General features: G+C 51.7%; 2 protein-coding genes across 3 annotated transcripts; both read right to left on the minus strand.

Moving 5' to 3' along the window:
• Nucleotides 1-7,218: 7,218 nt before the first annotated feature.
• Nucleotides 7,219-16,927, minus strand: LOC117096478 (DNA dC->dU-editing enzyme APOBEC-3F-like). Of its 2 annotated transcripts, none has more exons than XM_033233922.1 (7): nucleotides 16,609-16,927; nucleotides 15,157-15,313; nucleotides 13,301-13,580; nucleotides 12,979-13,093; nucleotides 10,305-10,461; nucleotides 7,962-8,241; nucleotides 7,219-7,643 (listed from the first exon to the last, which is right to left on the minus strand). In XM_033233922.1, exons 2-7 carry the CDS (start codon nucleotides 15,304-15,306, stop codon nucleotides 7,357-7,359), a joined length of 1,269 nt encoding a protein of 422 aa, XP_033089813.1. In that variant the 5' UTR covers nucleotides 15,307-15,313; nucleotides 16,609-16,927; the 3' UTR covers nucleotides 7,219-7,356. The 2 variants fall into 2 exon arrangements, with proteins under 2 accessions (XP_033089813.1, XP_033089814.1); XM_033233923.1 differs by having other exon boundaries at nucleotides 7,302-7,737.
• An 858-nt stretch (nucleotides 16,928-17,785) lies between these two features.
• On the minus strand, nucleotides 17,786-23,813 carry APOBEC3C (apolipoprotein B mRNA editing enzyme catalytic subunit 3C). Its single transcript, XM_033233932.1, has 4 exons — nucleotides 23,575-23,813; nucleotides 22,056-22,212; nucleotides 20,095-20,374; nucleotides 17,786-19,870 (listed from the first exon to the last, which is right to left on the minus strand). Exons 1-4 carry the CDS (start codon nucleotides 23,589-23,591, stop codon nucleotides 19,752-19,754), a joined length of 573 nt encoding a protein of 190 aa, XP_033089823.1. The 5' UTR covers nucleotides 23,592-23,813; the 3' UTR covers nucleotides 17,786-19,751.
• Between the last annotated feature and the right edge of the window lie 1,445 nt (nucleotides 23,814-25,258).

Consider the following 25,258-nt stretch of genomic DNA (forward strand, 5'->3'; position numbering starts at 1 on the left):
GAGTGACAGCCTGCAGGTGGCCATCCTGCAGCCTGGGAAGAGCAGCCTCCGGGAAACACCAGAGACAGACATTTAGAAGCAGGAGGGGTTGGGGCAGGAGCTTTATGCTGAAGGGGTTGGCTAAACATACGTATTGAACAGGCTACAGGATGAGCTGTGAATATTCATGTAGGTGGCTGCAGTCCGTGCTTATCGAACAAACATGCATGTAACATATGATCCCAGGCGGGCACGGTGGCTCACGCCTGTAATCCCAGCACTTTGGGAGGCCGAGGCAGGTGGGTCATCTGAGGTCAGTGTCAGGCCTCTGAGCCGGAGCTAAGCCATTGTAACCCCTGTGAACTGCACATATACATCCAGATGGCCTGCAGCAGCCAAGAAGTCTGAAGCAGTTGAAAAACCACAAAAGAAGTGAAACAGCCAGTTTCTGCCTTAACTGATTAACCAACCTTGAGACGTTCCACCGTTATGACTTGCTCCTGCACTGCCCTAAGTGATCAATCGATCTTATGACACTTCTCCTGGACAATGGGTCTCATGGTCTCCCCACCATGCGCCTTGTGACCCCCTCCCCTGCTGACAACAGATGACCACCTTCGACTGTAACTTTCCACTGCCTACCCAAGTCCTATAAAGCTGCCCCTCTCCTATCTCCCTTCGCTGTCTCTCTTTTCGGACTCAGCCCTCTTACACCCAAGTGAATAAACGGCCTTATTGCTTACACAAAGCCTGTTTAGGTGGTCTTCTGTATGGAAACACGTGACAGTCAGGAGTTCGAGACCAATGTGGCCAATATGGTAAGACCTCGTCTCTATTAAAACTACAAAAATTAGCCAGGCGTGGTGGCGGGTGCCTGTAATTCCAGCTACTGGGGAGGCTGAGGCAGGAGAATCACTTGAACCTGGGAGGTGGAGGTTGCAGTGAGCTGAGATCGCGCCACTGTCCTCCAGCCTGGGAGACAGAGTGAGAGTCCATCTCAAAACAAAAAACAAAAAAAGAACAAAACAAACAAACAAAAATCTAAAAAAAAAAAGAAGCCACCGTATAAACCCTCCTCACATTGCGGTGGAGACATTTAAATATACTACAATTAAGCCTGTATGTCAAAAGGTCCCTTCAGGACATGGAGGCACCGAGATTTGCCAGGTCTGTAAACCACGCAGAACCAGTCCGTGGTCCATGGTCTGTGGTCCATGGTATTCTGATCTGGAGAAAGTCACTGAAATCAGTCTCTTGTGCAGGGAAAGCAGGAATGAGGGCTGTGGAGCAGAGGCTCTGTGGCTCCGTGTCAGGACGCTGGATGAGCTGTGATTGTTTTCATCTTTACCTAGAGGCAGTGCTTGTTTAGCTGCTAGAGCAAAAGAAAAACTCTGTGGCAGGCAGAACAGAGTTTGCTGTTGAAGTGTGGGATGTGTGACCTCACCCTTGCCTGGCACGGCCTGAGGTCCTGGTTGTGATTTGGTATCTTATTGCCATGAAGAGTCTGTTCTTGTTCTGCCCGTCTTACGATTCTGTTTTAACATTACTGCTGGTCAGCTTTTTCTGCTGGTCAGCTTTTTCTAAGCTGCAAAAGGGCGGGGTGATAATGAGGCGTGCCTGACCTCCCCTCCCATCACACCCGGGAACTCAGTTTTAAGGTTTTTCTGAGATACCCTTGACCAATCGGGGCCAAAGCTGGTGGGGGGATCGGGGGGGGGGCAAAGATTTTATTTTTACTTCATAGACCTGAAGACTAAGCTCTGATTTGTTTTTATTTAATCTTGCCCAGAATCCTATCTAAGGGGTCTGGGGACTCATGCCTTACAAACCACACATCCTCGTCAGAGGGGTTCTATTTTTATTTTATTGTATTGTATTTTAATTGAGGCCGAGTTTTGCTCTTCTTGCCCAGGCTGGAGTGCAATGGTGCGGTCTTGGCTCACTGCAACCGCCGCCTCCCAGGTTCAAGCGATTCTCCTGTCTCAGCCTCCCAAGTAGCTGGCATTATAGGTGCCTGCCACCACGCCTGGCTAATTTTTGTAGTTTTAGTCGAGACAGGGTTTCACCATGTTGGCCAGGCTGGTCTCAAACTCCTGACCTCAGGTGATCCACCCGCCTCGGCCTCCCAAAGTGCTGGGATTACAGACATGAACCACCGCGCCTGGCACAGATGGGTTTTATTTAATCCTATATATTGTGAGTTACTTTCCAATCTGACTCAGACACAACATTATGTGACAGAGAAGAAAGACAAAATATTTTACCCCAAAACATGTTTCTTTGCCGTATCTTGAAAAGGCCATGCAAAGTTGTCCTTCGTGGGGGAAAGTTTGCATCTGTAAAGAATCTTTATTAATAAAGCTGGATCTTTTCTTCTAGGCCTCCCAGTCCTAAACAGATTAACTAGTTGCACCTTTTAAAGACGTGAATGGGAAACATTTGTCATCTATTGTCTCTAAGGGCAGCCACTATGAGACTTCAAAAGAACCTTGGTCTCCACAATCTTTTATCTTAACCTAAACATTTCCTTTCTGTGGATGCCAGGTCTCTAGACAAACTCACCCAATCATCAACCAGAAAATGTTTAAATTTACCTGTAGCGTGGAAGCCCCCCACCTCCCTTTCCCTCACTTTGAGTCGTCCGACCTTTCTGGACTAAACTCAGTTTTTGTTTTTCTTTCTTTCTTTTTTTTTTTTTTTTCTTTCTTTATACTTTTTTTTTTTTGAGATGGAGTCTTGCTCTGTTGCCCAGGCTGGAGTGCAGTGGTGTGACCTCGGCTCACTGCAACCCCCACCTCCCGGGTTCACGCCATTCTCCTGTCTCAGCCCACTGAGTAGCTGAGATTACAGGTGCACACCACCACGCCTGGCTAACGTTTTGTGTATTTTTAGTAGAGATGGGGTTTCACTATGTTGGCCAGACTGGTCTCGAACTCCTGACCTCATGATCCGCCCACCTCGGCCTCCCAAAGTGCGGGGATTACAGGCACGAGGCGCCATGCCTGGCCTTTTCTTTTTTTTTTTTTATTTGAGACGGAGTCTTGCTCTGTTGCCCAGGCTGGAGTGCAGTGGCATGGTCTTGGCTCACTGCAACCTCTGCCTCCTGGATTCACACAATTCTCCTGCCTCAGTATCCCAAGTAGCTGGGATTACAGGTGCACACCACCACACTCGGCTAATTTTTTGTATCTTTAGTAGAGACGAGGGTTCACTATGTTGGCAAGGGTAGTCTTGAACTCCTGACCTCGTGATCCACCTGCCTCAGCCTCCCAAAGTGCTGGGATTACAGGCGTGAGCCACCGCGCCCAGCTCTTGTATTTCTTAAATGTATTTGATTGATGGCCCGTGCCTCTCTAAAATGTATAAAACCAAGCTGCACCCCCACCATCTTGAGCACATGTTCTCAAGCTGTGTCATGGGCCATGGTCACTGGTATTTGGCTCAGAACACATCTCTTCAAATATTTTACAGAGTTTGACTCTTTTCGTTGACAGCCCCAAGACCCAGGTGCCTACTCTGTTTCCTCTGAGGGCTCGAGCTTCCGGTTCTCTAGCCCCTCTGGTTCCTGGTTGCCCTTCTACTTTCTGTTCTGCTTTCTCGAAAAGCTCTGGGCATCTCAAGCCTCCATGGAGTACCCAATTCGACTTTTTACTGAAAATCTCACTTAAACACCAACTTGATCACTGATCAAGTTTTCTTTGCTCTTTCTCTTTCACGTTCCCTAGGCTGTGTCCTAGTCCAGAGCCGCACTGCTGGGAGGAATTTCACAAAGGAGGGGCATGAGCAGGAGGGAAGGCTGGGTGCTCTTGGGTGCAGGAGGGTAGGCTGGGTGGTACACCCAGGAAGATCTGGGTGGAGGGGCTGTGAGGGGCAGGTCGAGACTCCCCTGGGAGACAGACACACAGGACAGGAACCCCTGCACACCCCACTCAGGCCCGCCCACAATGACTGCAGCTTGTTGCCGTGTTGCCCTGTTTCTCCCAAAAATCAGTATATTGAAGCCCTAACCCCTCTACCTCAATGTGTGCTTGTATTTGGAGACAGGTCCTTTTCAACAGATGATTGATTACTTACTTAATTAATTTTTTTGGAGACGGAGTCTCACTCTGTCTCACAAGCTGCAGTGCAGTGGCACCATCTCGGCTCACTGCAACCTGTGCCTCCCTGGTTCAAGTGATTCAAGCCTCAGCCTCCAGATTTGCTGGGATTCCAGGTGTCCACCACCACACCCAACTACTTTTGCAATTTCAGTAGAGATGGGGTTTCACCATGTTGGCCAGGCTGACCTCCACCTCCGCCACCTTGGCCTCGAAAAGTGTTGGGATTACAGGCGTGCGCCACCACACCCAACCCAAATTAATTAATTTATTATTATTATTATTTTTTATATGCAGTCTCACTCTGTCTTCCAGGTTGGAGTGCAATGGCGCGATCTCGGGTCACTGCAACCTCTGCCTTCCAGGTTCCAGTGATTCTCCAGCCTCAGCCTCCAGAGTAGCTGAGATTACAGGCGTCCACTACCACATCCAGCTAATTTTTTGCATTTTTAGTAGAGACGGGGTTTCACCGTGTTGACCAGGCTTGTTTCAAACTCCTGACCTCAAGTGATCCACTGGCCTCGGCCTCCCAAAGTGCTAGGATTACATGTAGGCATGAGCCACCACGCCCGGCCGAGATGATTAATTTAAATGAGACCTCTAGTGTGGGCACAAATTCACTTGGCTGGTGTCCATAAAGGAGGAGGTCCGCCGGGTGCTGTGGCTCTTGCCTTTAATCTCAGCACTTTGGGAGGCCGAGGTGGGCAGTCAGGAATTCGACACCAGCCTGGCCAACATGGTGAAACCCCATCTCTACTTTAAAATACAAGAATTAGTGGAGAGTGGTTCAGGGCGCCTGTAATCCCAGCAACTCAGGAGGATGAGGCAGGAGAATTGCTTGAACCTGGGAGGTGGAGGCTGCAGTGAGCAGTGATCATGCCATTGCACTCCAACCTGGGCAACAGAGTAAAACTCTGTCTCAAAAAAAAATAAAAGGTCAGGTACGGTGGCTCATACCTGTAATCCCAGCACTTTGGGAGGCCGGGGAGGGTGGATCACCTAAGCTCACGAGTTCGAGACCAGCCTGAGAAAAATGGAGAAATCCCTTTCTCTACCAAAACTACAAAATTAGCCAGGCATGGTGGCCCATACCTATAGTCCCAGCTACTCAGGAGGCTGAGGCACGAGAATCGCTTGAACCCTGAAGGTGGAGGTTGCAGTGAGCCAAGATTGTGCCATTGCACTCCAGCCTGGGCAACAAGAGTAAAACTCAGTCTCAAAAAAAAGATAATATTTGGAGGCAGAGAGACCCCAGTGGTGCAGGTGCACAGAGGAAAGGCCACAGAGAACACAGCCAGGAGGAGCAGCCTCAGAGCAAACAACCCCACCCACCCCTCAAACTAGGACCTGCAGCCTCCAGATCTGTGAGAAAATAAATGCCTGCCGTGTGGACACCTGGCCCGGGGCATCTTCTATGGAGGCCAGAGCATGAAGGGTCATTTTTATAGAGTCATTCTCTAATAACTTACATCTGCCTTGAAAATGTCGAGTCAAATTTAAAGTATGGAGAAGAGCCTCTAAATTTCACATTTCATTTGCAAAGAAAGAATTGTAATTTGGGACATACACGCAGTCCGGGTGGTGTTCACTATATCCGGAGAACAAAGAGATGGCAACACGTTTTATGAAAAGGAGAAATGGGCTAGGCGCTGTGGCTCATACCAGCAATCCCAGCAATTTGGGAGGCCAAGGAGGGCAGATCACCTGAGGTCAGGACATTAAGACTAGCCTAAGCCAGGCCTGGTGGCTCACACCTGTAATCCCAGCACTTTGGGTGTCTGAAACGGCTGGATCACCGGGTGAGGAGTTCAAGACCAGCCTGGCCAAAATGCTGAAACCCCATCTCTACTAAAAACACAAAAATTAGCCAGATGTGGTGGCATGCACATGTAATCTCAGTTACTCGGGAGGCTGAGGTAGGAGAATAGCTTGAACCTGGGCGACAGAGGTTGCAGTGAGCCCAGATCGCACCACTGCACTCCAGCCTGGGTGACAGAGCAAGACTTCGTCTCAAAAAAATAAAAAAAAAATAAGACTGCCCTGGGCAACATGACGAAACCTGTTTTTACTAAAAATACAAAAATTAGCCCGGCATGGTGGTGCGCACCTGTAATCCCAGCTACTCGGGAGGCTGAGACAGGAGAATCACTTGAACAAGGGAGGCAGAGGTTGCAGTGAGCTGAAACTGTGTCATTGCACTCCAGCCTGGGTGACAGGGCGAGACACCGTTTCAAAAAAAAAAGAGGAGAAATGTTCTCTTGCCCTTTGGGAAAGCTCACGGGCACTAGGAAGGGTTGGGAGCTGGGAGGGTCCATTGCTGAGTCGCTGCTTTTGGAGCAAGGAGTCCAAGACTTACAGCCATTTATCGCAGAAGCTGTGGATAAAGCTGGTTTCAGGGTACAACGCACAGTTTCAGGAGTCAGGCTTGCAGAGAAGTCCATTTTGGGAGCAATGGTGTGTGGCCTGACTGCTTTTCCTCCCTGGCTCCTGGCCCCTGTTTTAGCTGGGTAGGACATGAATGGCCCAATTCATAGGATGAAATTTACAAAGGATGTGTATCAAAACTTCTGGTATTCAATTTACATGTATTCACACCCATTTAGGTTGAGTTAATTTATTGATTTATTTTCAGATGGGGTCTCGATCTGTTGCTCAGACTGGAGTTCTGTGGCGTGATCTCAGTTCACTCTAGCCTCCACCTCCCCGGCTCATGCAATCCTCCCACTTCAGCCTCCCAAGTAGCTTAAACTACAGGTGCATGGAACCACACCTGGCTTTTTTTTTTCCTGTATTTCTTTTGTAGAGATGGGGCTTTGTCATGTGGCCCAGGCTGGTCTCAAATTCCTGGGCTCAAGCAATTCTCCCAACTCTGCCTGCCAAAGGCATGAGTCACTGCAGCCAGCCTAGATTGAGTTTAATAAGATTTGGTTATGTAGCCGGGTGGGGTGGCTCACGCCTGTAACCCCAGCACTTTGGGAGGCAGAGATGGGCAGATCACCTGAGGTCAGGAGTTCAAGACCAGTCTGGCCAATGTGGTGAAATCCAGTCACTATTAAAAATATTAAAAAAAAAAAAAATTAGCTGTATGTGGTGGCAGGCACCTGTTATCCCAGCTACTCAGAGGCTGAGACAGGAGAATCACTTGAACCAGCTAGGTGGAGTTTGCAGTGAGCCGAGATCCAGCCATTGCACTCCAGTCTGGGTGATAGAGCGAAACTCCGTCTCAAAAAAAAAAACAAATTTTTTTTTTTGTTATGCTGGGAAGATGGGAAGAGGCAGGTTAGGAGCACCCAGGCTGGGGAAACAGGACTGGGGAGGTGGATGGAGATAGCCATAGAAGCAGAAAGGGGCCTCTGCAAGAAGAGCCTGGGAGAGTGGGGAGGAGGCGGTGAGGCAGGGGAGCACTGTGGAATGGCCCTGAGGGCAGGAGGGGCTCAGGATGACCAGGCAAAAGCAGAGCTGGTCCAGGGTGGAGGGGAGGAGGCCCCGGCAGCATGAGCAGGAGGCTAGAGGAGACAGACCATGAGGACCGGGGAGACCCCTCACTCGAGAATCTCCTGCAGTTTGCTGTCCAGGAATAGAAAGTTGTCTTTTAGTCCCTTCCAACGCTTGAACCGCTCATCACCATTGTACACAAAGTTTTCCCAACAATATTCAAAATCTGAGAAAAAACGAAGAGAAAGCAGTGAGGACCCAGCAGGCCTCTCTCCAGGCCCTGGTCCCTCCCCTCCCAGGCCAGGTTTCCTGGCTGCCAGTTGCAGTGGGCACCAGCTCCATCCCCACAGACTCCCAGGGGACACTGCCCTGCCCCACGGCATTGGAGACCCACCTGCCCCTCATGCTGTCCCTCCCGAACCCACTTACCTCAGCCTCCCCACATCTCACCTTCGTAGTCCATGATCTCCAAGGAGGCCCCTTCCTCACTCAGGCTGCGGAGCCCCTCCTGGTAATCTGTATCCCAGAAGTAGTAGAGGCGGGCGGTATAGATGGTGAGCTTCACGTTGCTGTGCTCGGCCAGGAACTCCGCCACTTCCCCTGCACACTCTGGACAAGGGCTCCAAGATGTGTACCAGGTGACCTGGTAGTTTTTCTTAGGAGACAGTGTGTTGTTGCAGAACCAAGAGAGGAAGCGCTTTTCTGCATGACAATGGGTCTCAGGATCAACCTGGGGAAGGAGGAGGAGGAGGTCAGGGGGAGCTCAGACCAGGAGCAGGAGGAGTGCAGGGGTGGGGCAGTGGGAGCAGAGGGCGGGCCTGGAGCCCCAGGGCGTTTCCTTATTTATTTATTTTTGGGACAGGGTCTCTCTCTATTGCCCAGGCTGGGGTGCAGTGGTGCCATCTGGGCTGACTGCAGCCTTGACCTCCCAAGCACAAGGAATCTTCCCACCTCAGCCTCTCGATTAGCTGAGGTTGCAGGTGTGTGCTGCCACACCTGTCTAAATTTTTTTTTGTAATTTTTGTGGAGACGGAGTTTCACCATGTTGCCTTGGCTGTTCTTGAACTCTTGGGCTCAAGCGATCCTCCTGCCTCAGCCTACCAAATTTCTAGGACTATGAGCATAAACCACATGCATGACCTTATTTTATTTCTTTACTTTTCATTTTTCTGGGTACATAGTAGGCCCCAGGGCATTTCATTCATTGAATTTCCCTTATTCCATTCTTCTCCTTCCTTTTTATTTTTTTGTTTTTATTTTTTACGAGATGGAGCCTTGCTCTGTCGCGCAGGCGGGAGAGCAGTGGTGTGATTTCGGCTCACTGCAACTTCTACCTCCTGGGTTTTTTTTGTTTTTTGTTTTTTGTTTTGAGACAGAGTCTCACTCTGTCACTCAGGCTGGAGTGCAGTGGTGCAATCTCAGCTCACTTGAATCCTCCTGGATTCAAGCAGTTCTCCTGCCTCAGCCTCCCGAGTAGCTGGGATTACAGGCGCCCGCCACCATGCCTGTCTAATTTTTATAGTATTAGTAGAGATGGGGTTTCACCATGTTAGCCAGGCTGGTCTCAAACTCCTGACCTCATGATCCGCCGGCCTCGGCCTCCCAAAGTGCTGGGATTACAGGCGTGAGCCACTGGGCTCAGCCCCTTCCTTCTTTATTTTATTGAGTCTTTCCCTGTTTCATCATGCCCTCAAGCGTAAATTCTGGCATCCTTTCCCCCAGGCATCCACTAACCAGGCATCCTCAGCCCCTGCTGTGGCCTGGCTGTATGGGGTCTGCCTTGTTCCCTGTCTGCCTTCTGCTGTGGAGCTCACTGGACCAGCATTGCTCATGGAGTTGAAGGTTGGCCAAAGGGGCTACTGAGCACTTGAAATGGGGCCCTGATTAGAAACGTTGGTCCACGTACAATACACAGCTCATCTCAAAATCTCATTGTGAGAATAGACAAACTTTAACTCCCTCATGAGGCATTTTATGTTAAGTATATGTTGAAATCATATGTGAGATAATTCAGCTAATGCAGACATTGAAATGTCTTCCACCAGTTCTTGCTGTCTTTTTAGCGTGTGGGGACTGGAAACACTTGTGCTTCAGTCTTGAGTCCTGGGTGTTTCTGAGGCCAGCACTGCTGTAGGCCAGGCCTGCCCAGCACATAGACAACTCCCACCGCAAATACACTCTGAAAAGTCTCCTGCCAGGGCGGAGGGGACTGCAGGAGTGGGTGGGACACGACAGGGTGGGTGAGAGGTCAGTGGCCCGTGTGGACAAAATTTTGGGAAAGAAAGTCAAGAGCAAGGCCTTTTGGGAAGAGGCAAACCCCCTCCACCATCCGATCCCAGGAGAGTCAGGGAGGAAGATCTGGGCCACGGACTTAAAAAATGTGGGAGGAGGTTGGGCGCGGTGGCTTATGCCTGTAATCCTAGCACTTTGGAAGGCCAAGGGGGGCCGTTCACGTGAGGTCAGGAGTTCAAAACCAGCCTGGCCACCGTGGTGAAACCATGTCTCTACTAAAAATAGAATAAAAATTAGCCGGGTGCGGTGATGGGCACCTGTAATCCCAGCTACTCAGGAGGCTGAGGCAGGCAAATCGCTCGAACCCAAGAGGCAGAGGTTGCCTGAGAGAGACTCTGTCTCAAAAAAAAGAAGAAAAGAAAGAAATGTAAGAGGAAAATATACACAGGAGAGCCCACGCCAGGCACAGGAGAGCCAACGCCAGGCACATCACTTATTGTGTTTTCTGCATCTTCAGCTGCTTAACTCCTATTTGGGGTGTAACTAGGACTTTGGTGCTACCTGGTTTCGGAAGACGCCCCTCTTCCAGGGGACAGGTAAGTACTGCTTTATAATTTCCACGGCGAAGCACAGCCAGGTTTCATTCCGACCATAGGCTTTCTCTAGGTTTTCAAAGTGGAAGTAGAATATGTGTGGATCCATTGCCTCCATCGGGTTTCTGAGGGCACAAGACAGAAACCCCAATGCAGACACCTCCCCCCACCAGAGTCCTGGGGGCTGATGCCCACTGAACACCACTCCCTGGACCGCCCTGGGCTCTGGGCCTCCCCCATCCCTCCACAGCCCTGAGAATGTCTGCTGCTTTCCCAGGCAGGAAGATTGGGAGAGAGAAAAGAGGAGGGGATACTGGGGATACTGGCAGGGGCAGCAGGGCCAGGGTGTCCACTCCTAGCTGGAACCCCAGCTCTGGGGCTACCAATGGGACACCCTCAACGTCCCTGTTTCTCTGCCACACATCTCCCAACCCATTAGGAAAATGCAACAGAGAATAAAACTCTTCACCCTAAAATAATTGCTTGAACATTTCAGCTCAATTCCTTCCCCACATTTTACCTTCTGATGATGATGATGATGATTTTTACATTGAGATCACACCAAATTTATTCTTTTTTTTTTTTTACATAGGGTCTCACTCTTGCACCCAGGCCGGAGTGCAGTGGTGCAATCTCAGCTCACTGCACTCTCCGCCTCCTGGTTTCAAACGATTCTCCTGCCTCAGCCTCCCAAGTAGCTGGGAATACAGGCGCCCACCACCACACCTGTCTAATTTTCTGTATTTTTAGTAGAGACGGGGTTTCATCATGTTAGTCAGGATGGTCTTGAACTCCTGACCTTGTGATCCGCCCGCCTCAGCCTCCCAACGTGCTGATTACAGGCGTGAGCCACCGTGCCCTGCCCTAATTTTTGTATTTTTAGTAGAGATCAGGTTTCACCATGTTGGCCAGGCTGGTCTTGAACTCCTGATTTCGTGATCTGCCTGCTTCAGTCTCCCAAAGTGCTGGGATGAGAGGCATGAGTTATTGTGCCCGGCCGGCCAAGGCCACTATCCTAAGTGCTGCATATGTCTGAGCTCATGGCATGTGCCTGAGGCATGCAGGGACCATCCCTATTTTACAGAGGAGGTGCCAGAGGCGTACAGAGGCCAGGTAATCTGCCCGAGCCACAGAGCTGGGGCAGCAGATCGAGCTGGGGCCCCTTTCCATGCCAGCCCTGTCCAGCCACTGCATCACGGTCCCGCAGCAGGGAGCTGTCGGGAACCAGGCTCTCTTCTTACTAAACTTTAAAATAAGGGCATTACTCCTGATCATCATATTTTTTCCTACATTCCATGTTACAGGGGTCATTCTGAAGGCGAAGGGTGCTTACAGAGGAGGAGCCTGTGTCTGGGGTCATGTGCATCCTCCTCTGCTCACACTGGAGGCATCTTTGGAAGAAATGACTTATTTTCTGGTACGGAGACCATTCCCTCCCCCACACCCTCTCCTAAGACTTTGTATTGAAACAAAGTAAATCTTACAGAAATTCCATCAAAGTGCTGAGAACACAATTCCACATTGCTCCAATTATCCTTTGGTTCATTTCTCCCAGTTCCAAGGTTCAAGAATGGTGGGAAGCACACAGAGGGAGCACCCTCCCAAGGTGGGGAGCATCAGCGTGGCCATGGCTTTCAGGGGAGAGTCTCAGCAGGGGGCTTGGGCTGGGGCAGGTGAGGGAGGCGGCTCATTCAGAAGCAGCAGTGGGGCGACAACATAGCAGGGCAAAGAGCCTGGCTGGGAGTGGGGGGGCAGGGGAAGCAGAGGGGAGAGAGCCTAGGGCTGGGGCTGGGGCAGGGGGAGGCCAGGGCTGAGGCCCAGCAGGGCCACCAGGCAGGAAGGGGCAGCAGAGGCCCCGCGGGCAGAGCGGACGGTGGTCCCTAATCTGGGGCTTCACATGCAGCCTCTTTGGCAGGCTTGTCCTGGCCCTGATGTTAGTCCTGGGCTTGGGTTCTATTTCTATCTTCCAGGGCCCTTGTTCCAGGAGACACCTGCGCTGTGAGTGACCTCCCAGGCCCATCTGAGTGCAGTCCTCATTCCAGACTGCTTTCTCATCTGGATGGGAGGCCCGCCAGAGGGACCCCTGGATCCTGCCCTCAGGAATCATCCCAGGGACGCCCCACCCAGCAGCTATGTGGTAGGGAGGGAGAGTGGGGGGCAGGTGTCTGCCTCCCCCCATGCCTTCACACTCAGAGGCCACCATTGGAGGGAGGAATAGCGGGTGGGGGTGGCCCTCAGATGTCCCCCCAGGATGCCACACGTGCCGCCACACTGAGCTCCTTCCTTCCACATCTCCTGCCCAGAGTTGTTCCCTGGCAGGCTGAGTTCTTGCCTCCTCTTGTCCCCATGTCACAGAAGGGCAGCGGCTGGTGTCTCAGGCCACCCTGTCTTGCTGTTTGTTCCTCTAGTCCAAGACCCCTGTGCCTCAGAGGCAGAAGGGGCCTCTCACTCACAGGAAGGGCCCAGGAAAGCAGGGAGGAGGCAGTGTGGAGGGAGCACCAGGAGTTAAGGGAAGGCGGTGTGACCATGAGGGCAGGCGGTGGGTCAGGAGGGAAGGCAGGAGGGCCTGGCCAGGGGAGGCCTCAGGAGGATGAGCAGGAGGTGAGAGGAGAAAGACCATGAGGCCAGAGGGAGACCCTCACCTGAGAATCTCCTTTAGCATGTGGTGCAGGAATGCATAATTGTCATCAAATTTGTACCAAGGCACGAATGGCTGACCTTTATTGTACACAAAGTTCTCCCAGCAGTATGCAAATTCTGAGACGAAGAGGAGGGAAGCAGTCAGGCTCTCCCCTGACCCTGGTCCTGCCCTCCCAGGCCTGCTCTCCTGACTGTCAGTTGTGGTCAGTGCCAGCCCTGCCCCTGCAGGCTGCCCTGGGACGCCCCCAGCCATGGCATTGCAGATCCATCCATCTCTCATGCTGTTCCTCCCGCTCATGCTCCCCTGACCCCTCCTCCTCTCACCTTCATAGTCCATGATCTTCACTCGGGCCCCTGCCTGACGCAGCCTGCAGAGCGCCCTCCGCCAATCTCTATCCCAGTAGTAGTAGAGGCGGGCGGCGGAGATGGTCAGGGTGACTTTAGGGTGCTCAGCCAGGAATTCGGCCACCTTTGCCACACAGTCCGGGCAGGGGGTCCAGGATACAAACCAGGTGATCCAGAAGCGCTTGTAAGCAGGCAGCTGGTTGCCACAGAACCAAGAGAGGAAGTACATTTCTGCGTGGTGCTCAGGCTCAGAATACACCTGGGAGAGGAGCAGGGGGCAGGGAATGATCTGACAGGGGGAGTAGGAGGAGTGCAGGGGTGGGGCAGGGGAAGGAGAGACCAGCACAGGAGTCCAGGGGATCTTGCCATTGAAGCTCCTTTCCTCCATTTCCCCCTGTTTGGTTTGAGTGATTGTCTGCTCCAAAGCTCATGTTCAGTGTTAATCGCTGTTGTAACGGCCTTAAGTGGTGGCACCTACAAGCAGTTATGAGGCTGTGGGGACTGCACCTTTGTGGGTGCCACTGCTGTGGTTATTCAAGGGTAACATCAGCCCCTCTTTCTGTCTCTTGCCTTCTATCTGGAAGGGCAGTGTGTCAGACTAAACTCCTGCTTCCTCTTGTCCCGGTGTCATGGAGCAGCAGTGACCCGACATCCCAGTCCACTCTGTCTGGAGCATCCCCTGAGCTTCTGGCAACAACCTTCACCCCCACGTGACTGTGCAGCTCACACGCTGAGGCAGGAGAATCGCTTGAACCCGGCAGGTGGAAGTTGAGTGAGCCATTGCACTCCAGCCCCAGACAACAAGAGCGAAACTTGGTCTCAAAAAAAAAAAAAAAAAAAAAAGAAAAGAAAAGAAAAGAAAAGAAATCTGGGAAGTGGCCAGGCATGATGATTTATGCTTGTAAACCCAGCACTTTGGGAGGCCAAGGCAGGTGAATCCCCTGAGGTCAGGAATTCCCCAGCCTGGCCAACAAGGTGAAACCCTGTCTCTACTAAAAATAGAAAAAATTAACTGGGCATGGTGGTGGGCTTCTGTAATCCCAGCTATTCAGGAGGCTGAGGCAGAAGAATCACTTGAATCTAAGAAGTGGAGGTTGTAGTGAGCCGAGATTGTGCAATTGCACTCCAACCTGGGCGCCAGAGCAAGACTCCATCTCAAAAAAAAAAAAAAAAAAAAGAAAAAAAGACATGTGGGAAAAAATACACAATTGAGAGCCCATCCCTGGGCATTTTATTTATTGTTGTATTTTCTGCATTCCCAGCTGCTTAGGTCCTGCTGTAGCACGGGTTAAAAAGAAAAGATGAACTAGTTTTCCTCCACCTAGCCAGCTCACTCCAAGGACAGTTATAAGATAACACTGCCTGAGAAGTCAAGGCCAAAGGAATGGGCTCCAGACACCACCCTCACACCCCTCCAGAGCAAGGTTGAAGAAAATAAAAAAAAATTTTAAAAAAGACAAATTCCTTTACTGTCTCTCCTTTCCAGAACCATTAATTATAACTATATTTTACAAATGTCTATATTCAGCCAGCTCCTGTTTTTCTTTAGACATAGCTTCTAGGCCACCAGGTATAGAAGGCCATAAGTTATGCCAAGTCATCAGTTATGCTATGCATTCTGTGATCTGTCACTGTTGGATTAACGCCTTTGTTCTGCTTCTATAAGTTTGCCTATAAATACTTCAGTCTGTCTTTGTTAAGGGCTTAGCCTTTTTGGATGTGAGTCTACTGAGCTGGCGCACCTAAATAAATCCTCCAGTCTCACCCATATCAGTCTCTCCAGTCCTCTAATTCCTGCAACACTGCCTGTGATTTGATTGAAGTTTGGGTCGTACCTGGCCTCGAAAGACCCCTGTGTCCCAAGGGAGCTTTGAGGGGTCCTTCCTTTTTTTCACTTCGTAGCACAGCCAGGTGTAGCTCCGACCATAGAGGATGGGTTCATTTTCAAAGTTGTAGTAGAATATGCGTTGATACATCCGCTTCATTGGATTTCTGAAGGCACAAGAGAGAAACCGGCCCATGCAGAGAGCCCTCCCTGGAGTCCTTGGGGCTCATGTCCACTGAACACAGCTCCTGGGATGGCCCTGGGCCTCCCCCACCCCTCCACAGCCCTGAGAATTTCTGCTGTCTTCCCAGGCAGGAAGACTGAGGGGAGAGGAAGAGGAGGGGATGCTGGCAGGGGCACCAGGGCCAGGGCGATCTCTCCCAGCTCGGGCCCAACTCTGGCCTTTCCAGAGGTACATTCCCCACCCTCTCAGTATTTCTGCCAACTCACTCCCCAACCCATTAAGAAAATGCAAAAGATAATAAAACTCTTCACCCTTAAAAAATGGCTTTTAACCTTTCAGCTCAACACCTTCCTGATGTTTCACTTTGCATGTTAACATTATTTTAAAATCACGGTAGAACCGATTTCTGAGGCCCAGGCCACTCTTCTAAGTGCTGTGAGGGGTTTGAACTCATGTGAGGCTGCCCTAGGCCTGCAGGGGCCATTCCCATCTTACAGAGGAGGGGCCAGAGGCGCAGAGAGGTGCGTAACCTGCCCAGGCCACAGAGCTGGGGACAGATGGAGCTGGGGCCCCTTTCCAGGCCTGTCCTGTCCAGCCTCTGCATCACAGGGCCCTGCAGGAGAAAGCTGCTGGGGACTGGGCTCTCTTTTCACTAAATTTTAAAATAAGAACATTTCTCCTGATCATTGTGTTCTTTCTCACATTCCATGTTACTGGTCATGTTCTAAAAGATGAAGAGTGACCTTGGAGTGGAACCTGTCTGGGGCCATCTGCTGACTGTGGAGACATCCTTGGACGATATGATTTATCCTGTGCTTCAGAGACCATTCCCTCCCCACACCCTCTCCTAAGACTTGGTATTTAAACAAAGTAAATCTTACAAAAAGTCCAACAAAGCGTTGTAAACAAAGTGCCTGATTGCCCCAATCATCCTTTGGTTCAATTCTCCCAGTTCCTGAGCTCAGGAATGGTGGGAAGCGCACAGAGGGAGCACCCTCTCAGAGCGGGGAGCACCAGCCTGGCCATGACTTTCAGTGGAGAGTCTCAGCAGGGGGCCCGGGCTGTGGCAGGTGGGGAAGGTCGCCCATTCAGAAGCAGCAGTGGGGCAACCACACAGCAGGGCAAGGAGCCTCGCTGGGAGTGGGGATGGCAGGGAAGCCAGAGGGAAGGAAGTCCAGAGCTGGGGCTGGGGCAGAGGGAGGCCAGGGCTGAGGCCCAGCAGGACCACCAGACAGGAAGGGGCCAGAGGGACCCGGCGGACTGAGCGGGCAGCGGTACCTGATCTGTGGATTCACGTTCAGCCTCTTAGATACGCTTGTCCCAGTCCGCTCTTTTTTTTGAAACGCTGTGGTTTCACTTTCTGCTTACAGCGCCCTTGCAGTTAGGCAGCCCTCCTTAAGTGACCTCCCAGCCAGGCGCGGTGGTTCACAACTGTAATCCCAGCACTTTGGGAGGCTGAGGCAGGCGGATCACGAGGTCAGGAGTTCCAGATCAGCCTGATCAAAATGGAGAAACCCCGTCTCTACTAACAATACAAAAATTAGCCCGGTGTGGTGGTGGGCACCTGTAATCCCAGCTACTCGGGAGGCTGAGGCAGGAGAATCACTTGAACCCGGGAGGTGGAGGTTGCAGTGAGTCAAGATCGTGCCACTGTACTCCAGCCTCGGTGAGAGAGCGAGACTCTGTCTCAAAAAAAAAAAGCGACTTCCCAGGGCCTTGTGAGTCTTGGCCCGTCCCGCTTCCTGTTCTGGCACTGGTGTGGGAGGTCATGGGATGCTTTATCTTACTCAGTCTTTCACCCTCTTTCTGGTTTTCTCTGGGGCCCTCCCCTGTGTAGAGGAACCTGTGACAAAGACAGGCTGCTCCTTGAGGCAGGACCCAAGGCAATTGCAAAGTGAAAGAGAAAGTCATTGCAGCCAGAGGCCTGCAGGTGGGTCCACACCAGGCTGAGCCAGCAGAGCAGACGCCCCTCCCCTGGTGGTCCCGCCCAGCTGGAGCCTCCTCTCTACCATCAAGACAGACAGGCTGATGCCTCTGCAGGGACTCCCAGATCCTGCTCTCAGGGATCAACCCAGAGATGCCCCCCACCCAGGAGCCATGGGGACAGGGAGGGAGAGTGAAGGGCATGGCGTCTGCCTGCCCCCAGGCCTTCACACTAGGAGGCCACCATAGGAGTGGGGGACAGCAGGTGGGTGTGGGCCTCAGATGTCCCACCAGGATGTCAAGCGCGCCCCCAAACTGAGCTCTTTCCTTCCTGCTTCTCCTCCTTTCCCATCTCCTGCCCAGAGTTGCTCCCTGGTGGTATGAACTTTTGCCCTCTCTTGTCCCCAAGTCATGGAAGGGCAGCGGCTGGTGTCCCAGGCCAGCCTGTCTGGAGCCTCCCTGTGGGTCTCACAGCTCCCTTCCCCTGGTAGCGTGCTCCCATGGTGCGGTGACCTAAAAATTACACAAGGTATACATTTGCAAAGAACACTTTATTTCTTGATAAGGGTGACAGCCTGCAAGGTGGCCATCCCACAGCCTGGGAAAAGCAGCCTCTGGGAAACACCAGATACAGACATTTAGAAGCAGGAGGGGTTGGGGCAGGAGCTTTATGCTGAAGAGATTGGCTAAACATACATATTCAACAGGCTACAGGAGGAGCTATGAATATTCATGTAGGTGGTTGCAGTCCAGGTTTATCTAACATATATGCATGTAACATATGATCCCAGGCGGGCACAGTGGCTCACACCTGTAATCCCAGCACTTGGGGAGGCCGAGACAGGCAGATCACTTGAGGTCAGGAGTTCGAGACCAGCATGGCCAATGTAGTGAGATCCCTTCTCTACTAAAACTACAAAATTAATCGGGTGTGGTGATGCATGCCTTTAGTCCCAGGTACTTGGGAGGCTAAAGCAGAAGAATCACTTGAACTCGGGAGGCAGAGGTTGCAGTGAGCCGAGATCGTGCCATTGCACTCCAGCCTGGACAACAAGAGCAAAACTCTGTCTCAAAAAAAAAAGGTTGATATTTGATGTTTGGAGGCAGAGAGACCCCAGAGGTGCAGGTGCATAGAGGAAAGGCCACAGAGGACACGGCTGGAAGAGACTCCCTGCTAGCCAGGAGAATTGACCTCGGAGAAAACAACTCCACCCAATCCTCGAACTTGGACCTGCAGCCCCCAGATCTGCTAGAAAATAAATGCCTGCCGTGTGGGCACCTGGCCCGGGGCATCTTCTATGGAGGCCAGAGCATGAAGGGTCATTTTTATAGAGTCTCATTCTCTAATAACTTACATCTGCTTTGAAAATGTCAAGTCAAATTTAAAGTGTGGAGAAGAGCCTCTAAATTTCGTATTTCATTAGCAAAGAAATAATTGTAATTTGGGACATACACGCAGTCCGGATGGTGTTCACCGTGTCGGGAGAACAGAGAGAAGGCAATTATAGAAGGAGAAATGTTCTCCTGCCCTTTGGGAAAGCTCACGGGGACTAGGAAGGGTTGGGAGCTGGGAGGGTCCATTGCTGAGTCGCTGCTTTTGGAGCAAGGAGTCCAAGACTTACAGCCATTTATCGCAGAAGCTGTGGATAAAGCTGGTTTCAGGGTACAACGCACAGTTTCAGGAGTCAGGCTTGCAGAGAAGTCCATTTTGGGAGCAATGGTGCGTGGCCTGACTGCTTTTCCTCCCTGGCTCCTGGCCTCTGTTTTAGCTGGGTAGGACATGAATGACCCAATTCATAGGATGAAATTTATAAAGGATGTGTATCAAAACTTCTGGTATTCAATTTACATGTATTCACACCCATTTAGGTTGAGTTTATTTATTGATTTATTTTCAGGCAGGGTCTCGATTTACTGCCCAGACCGGAGTTCAGTGGTGCGATCTCTGTTCACTCCAACCTCCACCTCCAGGACTCAAGTAATCCTCCCACTTCAGCCTTCCAAGTAGCTTAAACTACAGGTGCATGCCATCACACCTAACTTTTTTTTTTTTTTTTTTTTTTTTTGGTAGAGATGGGGTTTTGTCATGTGGCCCAGGCTGGTCTCGAACTCCTGGGCTCAAGCGATTCTCCCATCTTTGCCTCCCAAAGTGCTGGGGGATTACAGGCGTGAGTCACCATGCCCAGCCTAGGTTGAGTTTAGTAAGATTTGGTTATGCTGGGGAGATGGGAAGAGCTAGGTTAGGAGCACGCAGGCTGGAGGAATGGGGTCTGAGCGGGTGGATGGGTAGCCATGGAGGCAGAAAGGGGCCTCTGCAAGAAGAGCCTGGGAGAGTGGGGAGGAGGCGGTGAGGCAGGGGAGCACTGTGGAATGGCCCTGAGGGCAGGAGGGGCTCAGGATGACCAGGCAGAAACAGAGCTGGTCCAGGGTGGAGGGGAGGCCCCCGCAGCATGAGTAGGAGGCTAGAGGAGACAGACCATGAGGCCCGGGGAGATCCCTCACTGAAGAATCTCCCGCAGGCATCTTGTCAGAGATCGAAAGTTGGTTTTTAGTCCCTTCCAAGGCTTGAATGGCTCACCATCATTGTACACAAAGTTTTCCCAACAATATTTAAAATCTGAGAAAAAACGAAGAGAAAGCAGTGAGGACCCAGCAGGCCTCTCTCCAGGCCCTGGTCCCTCCCCTCCCAGGCCAGGTTTCCTGGCTGCCAGTTGCAGTGAGCACCAGCTCCATCCCCACAGACTCCCAGGGGACACTGCCCTGCCCCACGGCATTGGAGACCCACCTGCCCCTCATGCTGTCCCTCCCGAACCCACTTACCTCAGCCTCCCCACATCTCACCTTCGTAGTCCATGATCTCCACAGGGACCCCTTCCTCATTCAGGCGGCGGAGCCCCTCCTGGTAATTCGGATACTGGGAGTAGTAGAGGCGGGCGGTATAGATGGTGAGCATCACGTTGCCGTGCCTGGCCAGGAACTTGGCCACCTCCCTTGCACACTCTGGGCAAGGGCTCCAAGATGTGTACCAGGTGACCTGGTAGTTTGTGTTAGGAGACAGTATGTTCTGGCAGAACCAAGAGAGGAAGCACTTTTCTGCATGACGATGGGTCTGAAGACCGACCTGGGGAAGGAGGAGGAGGAGAGCAGGAAAGCTTAGACCAGGAGCAGGAGAAGTGCAGGGGTGGGGCAGTGGGAGCAGAAGGTGGGCCAGAGCCCCGGGGCGTTTCCTTATTTATTTATTTTTGAGACAGGGTCTCTCTCTGTTGCCCAGGCTGGAGTGCAGTGGTGCCATCTGGGCTGACTGCAGTCTTGACCTCCCAGGCACAAGGAATCTTCCCACCTTAGCCTCCCAATTAACTGGGACTGCAAGTGTGTGCCGCCACACCTGCCTAAATTTTTGTTATTTTTGTAGAGACGGGGTTTCACCATGTTGCCCAGGCTCATCTCAAACTCTTGGGCTCAAGCGATCCTCCTGCCTCAGCCTCCCAAAGCTCTGTCTGGGACTATGAGGGTAAACCATATGCATGGCCTTATTTTATTTCTTTACTTTTCATTTTTCTGGGTACATAGTAGGCCCCAGGGTGTTTTATTCATTGAGTTTCCCTTGTTCTATCCTTCTCCTTCCTTCTTTATTCTTTTATTTTTATTTTTTTTCTGAGATGGAGTCTTGCTCTGTCACCCAGGCTGGAGTGCAGTGGCACAATCTTGGCTCACTGCAACCTCTGCCTCCCAGGTTCGAGCGATTCTCCTGCCTCGGCCTCCTGAGTAGCTGGGACTACAGGCATCCACCCCCACACCTGGCTAATCTTTGTATTTTTAGTAGAGATGGGGTTTCATCATGTTAGCCAGGCTGGTCTCGAACGCTTGACCTCATAATCTGCCTGCCTCGGCCTCCCAAAGTGCTGGGATTACAGGCATGAGCCACTGCACCGTGCCCAGCCCCTTCCTTCTATATTTCATTGAGTCTTTCCCTGTCTCACAGACTCATGTGTGAATTCTGCCATCTTTTCTCCCAGGTATCCATTCACCAGGCATCCACAGCCCCTGCTATGCCTGGCCTTCTGGGGTCTGCCTTGTTCCCTGCCTGCCTTCTGCTGAGGAATCAGGGCAGTGGCAGGGGCGGCCCCACAAGCCCAGCAGTGATTGGCCCAGACACAGAGCTGGACACCACACCCCTTGCTTCCCACAGCTGCTGTTTCTCGAGGACTGCCGGATGCACAGCTCCATGATAAGATTTTGGGGAACAAAGTCAAGAGTGAGGGTGCTGGGCGCTAAACAAGGCCGTTCGGGAAGAAGCAAAACCCCTCCACGATCTGATCACAGGAGAGTCAGGGAGGAAGATCTGGGCCATGGACTTAAAAAATGTGGGGAGGAGGCCAGACATGGTGTCTCATGCCTGTAATCCTAGCACCTTGGGGGGCCAAGGCTGGTGGATCACTTGAGGTCAGGAGTTCGAAACCAGCATGGCCAACATGGTGAAATCCCATTTGTACTAAAAATACAAAAAAATTAGCTGGGTGTGGTGGCAGACACCTGTAATCCCAGCTACTCGGGAGACTGAGGCAGGAGAATCGCTTGAACCCGGGAAGCAGAGGTTACTGTGAGCTGAGATCGCGCCACTGCATTCCAGTCTGGGTGACAAAAAAAAAAAAAAAAGAAAGAAAGAAAAAAGAAAAAGAAAGAAGACATGTGGCAGGGAAGTACACACAGGAGAGCCCACGCCGGGCACGTCACTTCTTGTGTTTTCTGCATTCCCAGCTGCTTAGCTCCTATTTGGGGTGTAACTAGGACTTTGGTGCTACCTGGTTTCGGAAGACGCCCCTCTTCCAGGAGACAGTTGAGTGGCGCTTTATAACTTCCACGGCGAAGCACAGCCAGCTTTCGTTCCGATTGTCAGCTTCCCATAGGTTTTTAAAGTGGAAGTAGAATGTGCCTGGATACATTGCCTCCATCGGGTTTCTGAGGGCACAAGAGAGAAACCCCAATGCAGAGACCGCCCCCCTCCGGAGTCCTGGGGGCTGATGTCCACTGAACACCACTCCCTGGACCACCCTGGGCTCTGGGCCTCCCCCATCCCTCCACAGCTCTGAGAATGTCTGCTGCTTTCCCAGGCAGGAAGACTGGGACAGAGAAAGAGGAGGCGATGCTGGTAGGGCCCGCAGGCCTGCAGTGACCTCTCCCAGCTGGAATCCCAGCTCTGGGGCTACCAGTGGGACACCCTCAACCTCCCAGTTTTTCTACCACACATCTCCCAACCCATTAGGAAAATGCAACAGACAATAAAACTCTTCACCCTGAAATAATTGCTTGAACATTTCAGCTCAATTCCTTCCTCCCATTTCACCTGTCCAATGATGATATCACACCGAATTCCCCAGGCCAAGGCTACCTTTATTTATTATTATTTTTTTAAGATGGCGTCTCGCTCTGTCCCCCAGGCTGGAGTGCAGTGGCACAATCTCGGCTCACTGCAACCTCCAGCCCCCAGGTTCAGGGATTCTCCTGCCTCAGCCTCCCAAGTAGCTGGGATTACAGACGCCTGCCACCACCCCTGGCTGATTTTTTGTATTTTCAGTAAAGACGGGCTTTCACCATGTTAGCCAGGCTGGTCTCAAACTCCTGACCACAAGTGATCCACCCGCCTCAGCCTCCCAAAGTGCTAGGATTACAGGCATAAGCCACCGTGCCCTGCGTAAAATAAGAGCATTTCTCCTGATCATCATATTTTTTCTACATTCCATGTTACAGGGGTCATTTTAAAAGAGGAATGGTGCTCACGAAGGAGGAGCCTGTGTCTGGGGTCATGTGCATCCTCCTCTGCTCACACTGCATCTTTGGAAGAAATGACTTATTTTCTGGTACGGAGACCATTCCCTCCCCCACACCCTCTCTTAAGACTTTGTATTGAAACAAAGTAAATCTTACAGAAATTCCATCAAAGCGCTGAGAACAAAATGCCTGATTGCTCCAATTATCCTTTGGTTCAATTCTCCCAGTTCCTGAGCTCAGGAATGGTGGGAAGCACACAGAGGGAGCACCCTCCCAGGGCGGGGAGCACCAGCCCGGTGGTGACTTTCTGGGGAGAGTCTCAGCAGGGGGCCTGGGCTGGGGCAGGTGGGGAAGGTGGCCCATTCAGAAGCAGCAGTGGGGCGACCACACAGCAGGGCAAGGACCTGGCTGGGAGTGGGGGCGGCGGAGGAGACAGAGGGGAGGGAGCCCAGAGGTGGGGCTGGGGCAGGGGGAGGCCAGGGCTGAGACCCAGCAGGACCACCAGGCAGGAAGGGGCAGGAGAGGCCTGGCAGACAGAGCGGGCAGCGGTACCTGATGTGTGGATTCATGTTCAGCCTCTTAGATACTCTTGTCCAGTCCCACTCTTTTCTGAAGTGCTGTGACTTCTCTTCCTGTTTGCAGAGTCCTTGCAGTTGGGCAGCCCTCTTTAAAGTGACCTCCCTGGGCCCTGTGAGTCATGGCCCCTCCCCATTCCTGCTCAGGCACTGGTGTGGGAGGCCCTGGGGTGCTTTACGTTTCTCTGACTCTGGCCCTCTTTCTGGTTTTCTTCTGGTCCCTCCCACTGGCAGAGGAACCTCGGATAAAGACAGGCTGCTCTGTCTTTATCTGTCTTGGGCAGGACCCAACGGAATTGCAAAGAGAAAGAGAAAGAGAAAGGCATTGCAGCCAGAGCCTGGGAGGCGGGTCCAGACCAGGCTGAGAGAGGGGCAGGTGCCCCCTTGCCTGGTGGATGGACAGGCTGGAGCCCCCTCTCCACCGCCCCCTCCCCAGCCCTGATGTGTGCCCAGAACTTTGAGCAGCACCTCCCTGTTGAGTGAGGGGAGGTTTTGAGACTCCAGTGGGGAAGGAAGTGTGGACTCCGCACAGCACACATGAAGGCTTAGGTGTGCCTCGAGTTCCCAGCTGTGTGCTGGGTCCATTGCATGCCTTCCCTCTTCCAACCTCCCAGCTTCCAGAAGGTGGGGCGCAGCTCAGCCCCTCAGAGGTGTGGGCGGAGGATTACCCAGGTGCTGAGGCAAGAGACTGAAGGCACACACTGTTTCAGTATAGTAAAGCATATACTTACAATAAGAATAGTTATAATACAAATTAGATATAGAGATCATCATGGACATTATCAATCATTAGTATAGACATTATTAATCATTAGCTTTTAACATTACTCTTTATTACTCTTTAATATTACACTCCTTTATTAAGAGTAATATCAATATTATTATATAACTGGTGGGTATATGGTCAAGTGCTGAAGGGGTGTTGTGAGAAGTGACCGAGAATACAAGAGGTGAGCCCTCTGTCCCACCTGCGTAAGGGCCACTTGAAGGCTCCTTGGTCAAGCGGTGACGCCACTGCCAAGAGAGCACCCGTTACTTAGCAGGCCGGGAAAAGGAGTCTCCCTTCTCTTGGAGGAGTCAGGGAACGCTCTGCTCCACCAGTTTCTTGTGGGAGGCTGGATCTTATCCAGGCCTGCCCGCAGTCATCCGGAGGCCTAAACCCCTCCCTGTAGTGCTGTGCTTTAATGGTCACGCTCCTTGTCCACTTTCATGTTCCTCACGTACTCCTGGTTCCTCTTGAAGTTCTTAGAAGATAGTGCTAGAAGAAATAGCGAAAGCCTTGAAGTCTTTGATCCTTCTGATAAGTGCATAGAAGAAAACGCTGATGTATGCTGCCTTCCCTCTCTGTTTTGACTCCCTATAGGGAAGGGTCCCCTGTTCTATGATGACGTTACTTGCTTGACCTTATCAATCACTTGGATGATTCACCCTCCTTACCCTGCCCCCTTGTTTTGTGTGCAATAAATAACAGTGCGCCCAACCATTTGGGGCCACTACCGGTCTCCACGTCTTGGTGGTAGTGGTCCCCTGGGCCCAGCTGTTTTCTCTTTATCTCTTTGTTTTGTGTCTTTATTTCTTACAATCACTCGTCTCCACACACGGGGAGAATACCTGCTAAGCCCCATAGGGCCAGACCCTACATCAGGGACTGCTGAGCCCCT

Source organism: Trachypithecus francoisi, unplaced genomic scaffold (genome assembly GCF_009764315.1).
Source record: "Trachypithecus francoisi isolate TF-2019V2 unplaced genomic scaffold, Tfra_2.0 Lachesis_group14, whole genome shotgun sequence".
Classification (NCBI taxonomy): Eukaryota; Metazoa; Chordata; class Mammalia; order Primates; family Cercopithecidae; genus Trachypithecus; species Trachypithecus francoisi.

Bases quoted from the DNA above. Each gene is read 5' to 3' on its own strand.
- LOC117096478 (XM_033233922.1), bottom strand. From the start codon at position 15,306: ATGAAGCGGATGTATCAACGCATATTCTACTACAACTTTGAAAATGAA. The intron at 13,581-15,156 runs GTACGACCCAAA...CTCCTCTCCCAG, and splicing joins CAGGGGTCTTTCGAGGCCAG to GTGTATTCTGAGCCTGAGCA. The intron at 8,242-10,304 runs GTAGCACCAAAG...CTCCTTCCCCAG, and splicing joins GGGGCGTCTTCCGAAACCAG to GTTGATCCTGAGACCCATTG.
- APOBEC3C (XM_033233932.1), bottom strand. The intron at 20,375-22,055 runs GTAGCACCAAAG...CTCCTTCCCCAG, and splicing joins GGGGCGTCTTCCGAAACCAG to GTCGGTCTTCAGACCCATCG. The intron at 19,871-20,094 runs GTGAGATGTGGG...GTTTTTTCTCAG, and splicing joins GGAGATCATGGACTACGAAG to ATTTTAAATATTGTTGGGAA.